Source organism: Centrocercus urophasianus, unplaced genomic scaffold (assembly GCF_019232065.1).
Source record: "Centrocercus urophasianus isolate 14NV4802_14NV808 unplaced genomic scaffold, USGS_Curo_1.0 seq_23, whole genome shotgun sequence".
Classification (NCBI taxonomy): domain Eukaryota; kingdom Metazoa; phylum Chordata; class Aves; order Galliformes; family Phasianidae; genus Centrocercus; species Centrocercus urophasianus.
In genome coordinates, this window is record NW_024884789.1 from 14223658 (window position 1) to 14233025 (window position 9368).

General features: G+C 36.8%; 1 protein-coding gene across 1 annotated transcript in view; it reads right to left on the reverse strand.

Moving 5' to 3' along the window:
• TRPM1 (transient receptor potential cation channel subfamily M member 1) overlaps nucleotides 1-9368 on the reverse strand; it is a 78389-nt gene that overhangs the window by 11136 nt on the left and 57885 nt on the right. Inside the window, exons 15-22 of the mRNA XM_042824017.1 lie at nucleotides 8926-8955; nucleotides 6112-6401; nucleotides 5336-5564; nucleotides 3950-4072; nucleotides 3496-3627; nucleotides 2308-2436; nucleotides 1463-1714; nucleotides 911-1103 (exon numbers count right to left, since the gene is read on the reverse strand). Of these exons, the coding sequence (XP_042679951.1) occupies nucleotides 911-1103; nucleotides 1463-1714; nucleotides 2308-2436; nucleotides 3496-3627; nucleotides 3950-4072; nucleotides 5336-5564; nucleotides 6112-6401; nucleotides 8926-8955 (1378 nt within the window). The remainder of the gene's footprint in view (nucleotides 1-910; nucleotides 1104-1462; nucleotides 1715-2307; nucleotides 2437-3495; nucleotides 3628-3949; nucleotides 4073-5335; nucleotides 5565-6111; nucleotides 6402-8925; nucleotides 8956-9368) is intronic.

Sequence of the window (9368 nt, forward strand, 5' to 3'; positions counted from 1 at the left end):
TAAGAAAAGCATTACCAGCAAGTGGAGGGAGGTAGTTAGTCCCCTCTGTCTACCTTGGTGAAACCACATCCATACTAGCATATGGACATTACAAAGAATGTAGAGAATATCCTGTGTGCACTGTTCAGAATATACGCAGCTCATTGAAACAGTGCTGGAATAGCAGCTTGTATTGTTTCAGATAAAGTGCATTATGCACACTAAAGAAGGCCACCTGCATGTCTGAGTGTACACATTTCAAACACTAACACAGAACTATCAGTCACATGACAGTGGCAGTGTCCATCTCCTCAAAAACAGACCTTTTTTCTTCTTTTTAAACTGTGCAGCTTTTGTACATAAAATGCTATTTCCACAGCTGAAGCTAATCAAGCTGATTATTTATTTATTTATTTATTCTCTTCCACAGAGAAACATGATTGATTTGTGAAACTGAAACATTTCTGGAAAAATTGGTACATGTACTCATGCTAATATAATTGTGGACTCTCATTGCTTGTGCTACCAGCTGGAGATGAAAAACCATGTTACCTTTTTATCATATCTGTTTTTGGCTCCTGTGCAAGGTATTCATTTTTTTCATTTTAGGTGGGAACAGTTTCTTAGTAAAATATTAGTTCAAGAGAAAGTTTAAGTATGATCTCTGCTTATTTCTGCAAGTAAACAGAACATTTAATACTGTTGCCCACCAGACAGGCAAATATTCCAGACTATATCACATTCAGTGTGAACTGAACTGGAATTTTTGGTTAGAGGCAGGACATGCATGTGGGAAATAAAAAATTCATTAGTCTCTGGAGTCTGTCACAAGAAAACCCTCAAATGGACAAATACACTCTAATTCCAAATTGAAAGCAAACATTAATTTGGGTCTGATCATCTGCCTCATAAACAGGAAACAGAATCTTACTATGAATTCTACTCTTACGGTCTATCTGGTCTGCGAACACCTCTCCATAGATCATCCAGTAGGGCATATAGAAGATGTTCCGAGCTAGTCTCCAAGAAGGCTCCTCATCTGGGTGCAGGATTGCTTGGCGTGCTACTCCAAAACTCATCAGAACCACAAGCATGATGACCACAAAGTAGAGCATGTCAATCATCTGCACAAAGAGACCATACAGATGTTCCTATCATCACCAGTTAGTACAGCGACATCAACGTATCTGTTTGCCAAAGTGCTGTAAAGTGAGCAAGAAAAGTATCACACATTTTCCTGGATAATTTTCCTGATGTTGATCTTCAAATTTAACTACTGCTCATGAGATAAAAATACGTAAGAAGGCAAAAAGAAGTCATTTAAAGAAATAAAGGTTCTGTATTTTTATAAAAGACTTAACAAGGTAAAAAAAAATTGTTATCCCTATTCTCTTTTCTATCAAGTGCACTTTGCTCTGCTTTCAGCACAGAGTTTTTCTGTGGTGATAAGGAGGTGGCAGTCTTTGCTGTATAATTTACTAACCATCTTTCCAATCATCATGACGTAAGGTCCCAGATATTTGTTCACACCGAAGATATCTAGTACTCTAATGTACCAGAAAATTATATCTACACAGTAAATTACTCTTCCATAACCCATGTAAGGCTGGTTCTGTAGGCGAAGAACTGCTCCTATCATAAATACTGAAATAGCCACCAGATCAGTAATATTCCAGTATTCCTGGAGCCAAACTTTCACTTTTTGACTCAGCTTTCCAGGCTCTGACATGAGAATCTGAAATAAAAATTAAGAAAGACAGAATTAAGAAAAATGTGAAATAACATTTCTGAAGTCATAAAAAAAAAAAAAAAAATCAATCAATCTTGTCACATTCTTCTCTGTCATTAGAGACCACCCCTATTTGCAGCAAAATTTGCCTTATTCTGAAGAGAATCCTCCAGAGGGCTACAAAGACAACTAGAGGTGTGGAGGATCTCCCTTATGAGGAAAGGCTGAGATATCTGGAACTGTTTATGCCAGAGAAGAGAAGACAGAGAAGATCTTGTTAACACTTAAATATCTAAAGGTCAGGAGACAAGTGCATTGGGCCAGACCATTTTCAGTGGTGCCCAGAAAGAGAAGGGGCAATGGGCACAAACTGGAACACAAGAAGTTCCATTTGAACATGAGAAAAAGTCTTCAATTTGGGGGTTACAGAGCACTGGAAAAAGCTGCCCAGAGAGGTGGTGAAGTCTCCTCTGGAGATATTCAAAACTCACATGGACTATTTCCTGTGAAACCTACTGTAGGGATCCTGCTTTAGCAAGGGTGTTGGACTGGATAATTCTTTTCAAGGACTAAGAGATGTAAGTATGACTATACTTTACCTCTCTTACTTTCTCTAAAGCCAATGTCACAATGTAGGAGATGACAATCCATTCCTGGACAGATGGCCACCGTTCCATCCGCACCAGGATGATATAGTTAAACAGCATCAAGTAACCCAGGTATGATATCTATAAAAAAGAAATCCTTTATAGACTTTTGTGACATCCACATGAACGCATAGGCTACGCATGACAGTTTCAGGTGCTGAAGGCCTACTTGTGAAAGGAAAAAGTTTTTCTTCTCTGAAGAAAGCGTGCTTACTGCAGTGCTCTTGCTACTACAGCTGGCATGCAAACTGGTAGAGGCCATGGGCCTCCAGCAGCGTGGTATGATTCAGGCAGCTGCTTATTCATTGAAATAAGCAGTACAATGCCAAAACATTCTAAATCAGGCCCCTTTTCCCTGGGGCATTTTTGATATACTACAATGTAATTTCTTTACTCCATGAAATCGTGTTTAATACTTAAACTTGAAATTCAGTAGGAATTTATATTTTGAATTATTATCACTGACTTCAGAAAAATAGATAATTATTCAGTGTGCTAAAACGAAAGAACCCGTACATAATACAATGACATACAAGATACCACAAGTGCTAACTTAGCATAAAATGAAAACAGTATCCTTCATGTAGGGCACACACAAAATTCAGCAGTAGCAAGAATATTTAGTTTTTATTAAAATGGAAATATTTCTTGATGTGCTAAAAAGAAAATGAGATGATTGTAGTTCAGATTGGCTTTAATTACTTAAACAGGAGAAAAGAATTTATTAAGCCTTAGGGACCTAAGGCTAAGTCCTTCCATCAAGATTGTATTTGACAGAGTGAATGGCAAGCACTGATACTGCAGCATTGTTTGTTGGGTCCTACAGTATATTTTAAAGCAGAACAGGATCCAAAGCCTTTAGAAAGCAAGAGGATCTAAACTAGCTTGGAGTAAGTGACTGAACCGTGCAGCCTCCTTTAAAGTGTGTTAGAGCTTTAGGAGCTGACAGCATAAGCTACAGTTATTTGTTCTATTTCACTCTATTTTTCTCTAAATAAAGAGAGTGCTTTACTCATCAGATTCCATGAAAATCACTGTTATTTATGTTTTATGTGGTTATTATTTTTACATCGCTATTAAAACTTTAACTTTCATAGGTGCGAGAAAAGTGATCACTATCAGTTTAATCACCAGACTTACTGTGTAGAACCAAAATTTGACAATAGGAGCATTATAGAATTCATAGATCTTTGTTCCAATTGGAAGGCTGTTTTGCTTTTTATTTGCATTCTCTTCATCCCCTTTCCGGGAACCTGTGTCCACGTTTGCATCCTAGAAGACCACAGTTGTCAGTTTACACCAACACACACATCAAAAACAGTAGCTTTTCTCATTTATAATATCAACCACTAATTACCAAATGCTTCCTCTGAGCAACAGACCTCCTGTTGACTTTTTAAAAATACAAAAACTATGAACTATAGTAAATCTGCAAATATGCAGATAATTTGCATGCCCTGGGAATCCAACCTATATACTCTTTGCAGAACCAGTTGACATTTTATCCAAAATGACCCACAGCACAGAGGAACTTAGGAAACTTAGCATTCTTACAACCAGGAGTTACAACCTCCTGATAAACTCCAGTACTGACCACGTTTTCCTCCTCCTTTTCTTTGCCTTCTTCATTTTCTCGTGATGTCTGGTAAGAATAATCATCATAACTGCGAAACTCTAGGAAAAGGATGGTTGGAGGGAAGAGAATCCCCATTATAACCTGTTCAAAAAGAAAGAATTCAACTCAGACTGCAATATTTATTTAAAAACTAATAGATTTCACAAAAAGGCAAATCTGATAACCAATTTTTTCTTTTGCATAGCATTCAAGATACTCTCCTATCTCCAAACCTACAAAAATAACGTAGGTAGTAGTAGTAGTTAAGAAGCACAATCAATAACCTGCCAATTGAAAGACTCCATTTTCATGAATCCACTGCACGTAAGAAATTGTGCTCCAGAATTAGAGTTGACCAGAGAAATGAAACAGTAGCAGTTGACAAAATGTTTCAGGTTTCTTACTGGACTTCACAGTTACTTTAGTCAACTGCTGTAATCATAATTTTTAAAGTTAAAAAAACTTGTGAAAGTATAAGGAGCTGTGCAGATAGCACCCAGAGAGTTCTACTATATGAGAACAGAGATATAAAAACACAGGCATAATTACAGAAAAAGAGTTAAAGAAGAGAGGAATGCAGGTAACAAAACTAGAACATCAGCAGATGATAGCACTGTCATGGTAGGTCTTTACCAGGATGACAGCAGCTACCTTATAGAACAAAGAAGAGTATATTCGCATACAAAGTCTCACACATAACAAACACTGCTCTGCTTCCATAACAATGGCTCACTCATATTTGTATTTTGTGACAGCCTTCTCATATTACTCTTTTCTAAATTTTTTCTGCAGATCCACTGATCAGGAAATACAAAAATCAGTACGAGGTGCAAAGTAATTGAATCACAGAAGAGAATAAAAATCACACGATTTCACACATCGTGATTTCACACATTTCATTCTTATCAAAACTGAATCTTAATTTTGGTCTTCTGGAGCAATATTAAGCAACACTCAGAAGAATCTGTCCAAGTACAGATTCTTTTCTCTCTAACCCCACTGTGTATATCCATAGAGACGATACTTTTGCTTCTACTAATTAATTTTTAATTAGTTTCATGTTTTTAATGAACAGATTTTATCATTCATTGAAAGCTACAACTTTGCTTTCAGATCCAATCATATTAAGCTTTTCATAGATCTTTTTCATACGTCATTTTCCTTTGTCCTGGTATGTTGTTCCTTAGACTTCCTGAGCTTGGAAAAAAAAAAAAAAAAAAAAAAAAAAAAAAGGAGATTCAAAACAGAAAACGTTCTTAAAGCATCTTTAATTAATAAGCCATTTTTTCTATGCATACACTATATATAATATAGCGTTAAGTGCAACAATGTGTGTCTTTGAAAGCAAATGCAGAACAGAAATACCTTAAGGCCTGGGTTTTTTCGCATACGTAGTCGCCCCATCCACATATCTGTTAAGAGCATCTGGCTGCACGTGTGAGCAATGAAGTCCCTGTGTTTAGCTGCCACAGCCAGCTTCAGGCAGGTAGAATTACTCCAGTTTTTTAGTTCGTAGGTCAGTAGTTTCATGGCAATCTGCTCATCGTGTTTGTAGGACTGATCCAAGAGTTCAACAGCTAGCTGGCCAAAATCTCTGTAACATGCAAGATAAGTCTGGTGAAGTTTGATTTGGAAATCTGTGTTTGCTTACAGTTGGGATTTTCATTCCGTTCATATGGGGTTATGTTTTTCTGTACACAAGGACAAGAGCAATAGAATCTCAGGCTTGATTTGGGATAGTTTACAAAAGTTCCAAACAAATTTGGAACTAGAGAGAATTAGCTTAGACCAAATGACATCTTAAGGCCAGTTTACCTAGATCATCAGATGGCCCTTAATTCATATGAGCACACCCTCAAAATAACATCGTGAAGTAAAACTAGCTAGTTTTATAGAGAGAGAAGGTGAAGAAAGAATATGCACTGCCAGAAAAACACAACACAAATCTTCTTGCTAGCATTACCTTTAGACTCTGAGCCAAAAGTTTGGTTTGTTTACTGTTGATAAACAGGCTCCAGACTGCATTCTTTGAACCTGCAGTCTGGAAATTAACTGTACTCTACTAAAAATCAAGCTTCTCAGCAGGTCAGACCATTTCCTGTGTCAGGTAGACATGTACTCTGTACTCTGTATCTACTAACTTTGAGTTGTTGTCCAGATCCTGAGAGATGTCATCCACCAGTTCACTTTCAGAAGACTCATGCGCCATAGATTTGTACAGCTTACAAGCAACAAGTGCTTTGGCCATAGTTTCCTCCCCTCGTTGCCAAAGGAAGAGTGCCATCTTTTGCCTTTTCATCAGCACGGCCCATAACATCAGTTCATGAAATGGATACTGAAAGCGGCTCACTTCTGGGTCGTCCACATCAATATCAATCTCTTCCTCCTTTTTCTTCTTCTTCTTCTTTCCTTTTGTAGGAGGCTCATCATCCTGGGAAGAAAACAAGAAAAATTCTTAATACCAATCTTTATCATCTGATTTGATGACACCATGGACTAAATGCATATCGAGAGGTTATGACATTAATAGTTACGCCTTTTTTGTCGCTTGCTTTTATGCCAGTGGAAATAAAAATATGACAAACATGTGACCAAGCATACTTAACACAGGTTAATGTTTTATTCAGAGAACCATTTTTTACAGACTTAATTAGAAGTTACTTCTCCTAGATACGTACAGTAGAACTTTACTGTTCTGAAGCCTTCACTTCACACTGCATTGCAAGCGGATCTCTACTGCATGTGTAATTGCATCAGTGGAGTGATAAGGAATTAGTATTTAATGAATTCTTCTGCAGTGCAAATGGAGCTTTACCAAACCTGAATTCACTATAAAGGTTCTACTCTTAAGTTTTTATTTGATATATCTGTATCCATTCTTGAAGAATAGTTCTGCATATCTTACAGGTATCAAAGCAGTATTCAGACTGACATGCAGGTAGAGAGAGTGGTTAACATGCAAAGGGAAAAAGGCAGGCAGACAGCATTCTTAAGAACAACAAGATACTTAAGGGAGTGTTCACCTTTGAATAAGCAATCTCCTCTTATGTATGCTGTGCAAACAGAAGGTAAAGTATCCTGTTTCTTAAAGGGATAGAGAGGATGGGCCATTACTACAGGAACCAACATGGGAGTAACTGAAGGGAAGAACTGACAATGAAGCAGGATCCTGAAGGGAGAAAAACCATGATTGGGTAAATAAGGGTTTAAATTATGTAGGAAGAACATTGCATTTATAGGCGTAGAGAGAGAGCTTATCACCATTGTAGGCCTTGATTCTGATCTCAGAAGAGGACTGCAATTAAATCCCATCCTACAGAACTAGATGATCTTAAAGATCCCTTCCAACCCAAACCATTCTTCAATTCTACAATTCTATGGATGAGTTTTTGTTCATATAAGTAATCTCAGCCTAATAGTCTCAGCACTGTTTTATTACAACGAACAAACTTAAACCCAAATTTAGGCTTCAGCCTTACTCCTCTGGTTTCCGAACAAAACTCTTCAGCTCAACATTTAAATAAGCGTTTCTCTTTCAGCATTTCTAAGAACTGCAAATGTTGACCTCTATTTCTTACAAAAAATTTAGGGGGTCCTAAACTGCATGCAAGTGAATAAAGGGAAGAAGAACAGAACATAAAATCTCAAATGAAGGGCCAAAAATCAGGTCCTCCCCACACTAGGAATATCAAGTCAAAAGGAAACCCTGGGTGGGAAGGACAAAGTACTAATGAATCTAAACTTCCTGTTTTAAAGCTTTTAACTCTGGAACCGAAAAACAAAAAAATGGAGATGCATCAAATTACTGACCTCTTCAACAACAGAAAAATTGATTTTTCATTTCAACTTTTCTTCCTCTTGGAAGAAGGGAGTAAGCTACACCCACTATCAAATGGAGAGAGTGCTTCAATTTGTGCCATATACAGTATTGCCCACTGGAAGAAACAGGAAAAATCAAAATGTGCCTTTAGGGAAGCACTAAGTAGCCTACTTGTGATCAATACTAATCAAACAGGTCTGCACTACAGAGGTGCTGAGCTTTTGACTTTCATCTGTCAGACAATAGGAAGTTGATCACAGAGATTAAATACAGCTTGGACTTTGTAGAGAAGAAAGCTGCTTATCTGCTTGGGGAAATAGAGGCTTTTGTGTGCAGGTAGAGTACATATTGAAGGTAACACAAGCAGTATGTACATATATTGAGTTCAAACGCTATGAAAGCATTAATATATGCTTTATGTGCTGTATACTTCATAGAGAAAAGTCCCAGGACTCTGTATGCAAGTACCCTCCCACTGTATATTAATACATTTTTCAGAAAAAATAGAAGCATCTGCCTCGGTGATGAGCTTTGAGGCATCATCTCAGAGTTGATCTTGATCAATTCAAAATTTCTGCAGGCACACAGATAATTGAGGCAGGGTTTTGGTTCAGTTCCATCTCATATTTGCAAAGCACAGTGCCATCACTGCTAGCAAAGACCTTTTTTTAGTGGAAAAGAGCATTTAACATGCTACAACACAACACACAACATTTTTTTTTTTACTCCACTTAAATGTTGTCTCTATGATAAAACCTCATTTGTGTATTAATTATTACTGCGTGGTTAAAGGAGATTTGCCTACAGATAGTACTGCTGGGAAATACTCTTCCTTCAATATCACCAATGTTCACGTTTGAATTGTTTAATCTACAGTACATTCCAGCAAATAACGTGTTATTATATAATAGTGCTGAAAACTGCCTACGGATTACTAAGCAAAGCTTTAAGCAGCTCTGAGGACCATACCAACAAAAAAAAGTCAGAAATACTTCATAGGCTGCTTGCAAAACAGCTCCTCTCTAGCTGAAATTTACTTTAAGCCACAGCAACACTGAAGAAGCTAAGAGCAAGAGCACAATTGTACCAAGAAACACACTGATAAAACCAGTATTTTACAATAAAACCAACTTACCTCCATCCCTAGTAGTTTAAGAGCTTTTGGCTAAATATTAAAATAGAAAAGAAAATTAGTTAGGAGGGAAAATTCAAAGACTAAAAAATGCAAAGGAAAAACACATTTTGATTAAACTTACTATTCTAAATAACTGTATCAATAATGGTACAATTAACTAATCTTCTCCTTAATTGTATTTGCTGGAAGGCAATGGGTTAGAAATTTTTTTCCATCCTGCACTCAGTTGAAATCTTTTGATTAAGTTGGAAGAGTTAAATGAGAATAGAAGTCATTAAATTTTCACAAAAAATAAAAAATAAAATAAAAATGATGCTTCTGAACAGAAACAGGGTAAATGTACTCATGGGAAACATGGAAAAAAAAAAAAAGAAAAATACAACATATCTTCAAATCTTTTTCATAAAATATTTCCTCTGTTCTATAATGGAATCTCTGATTTA